At 48.8% G+C, this 330-nt stretch overlaps 1 protein-coding gene across 1 annotated transcript in view; it reads left to right on the forward strand.

Annotated features, from left to right (window-relative positions):
- LOC107657964 (CSC1-like protein 2) overlaps positions 1-330 on the forward strand; it is a 65,115-nt gene that overhangs the window by 60,891 nt on the left and 3,894 nt on the right. The window contains exon 21 of the mRNA XM_016446310.1: positions 52-219. Within this exon, the coding sequence (XP_016301796.1) occupies positions 52-219 (168 nt within the window). The remainder of the gene's footprint in view (positions 1-51; positions 220-330) is intronic.

Genomic DNA, 330 nt, shown 5'->3' on the forward strand with positions numbered 1-330 from the left:
TGTGTGTGTGTGTGTGTGTGTGTGTGTGTGTGTGTGTGTGTGTGTGTGCAGGGCTGATGTACATGCTCTTGAAGCACCTGGTGGACAGGTACAACATGTACTACGCTTACCTGCCCTCCAAACTCGACAAGAAGATCCACTCCGGAGCCGTCAATCAAGTGGTGGCTGCGCCAATCCTCTGCCTCTTCTGGCTGCTGTTCTTCTCCACCATGCGGACAGGTGCGTTTATAGAGCACATACTCTGAAATATATCCTACTTTAAAGGGGTCATCGGATGCTACATGCACTTTTACAAGTTGTTTGAACTGAAATGTGTGTTGGCAGTGTGTA

Source organism: Sinocyclocheilus anshuiensis, unplaced genomic scaffold (assembly GCF_001515605.1).
Source record: "Sinocyclocheilus anshuiensis isolate Anshui unplaced genomic scaffold, SAMN03320099.WGS_v1.1 scaffold147, whole genome shotgun sequence".
NCBI classification, from domain to species: Eukaryota; Metazoa; Chordata; class Actinopteri; order Cypriniformes; family Cyprinidae; genus Sinocyclocheilus; species Sinocyclocheilus anshuiensis.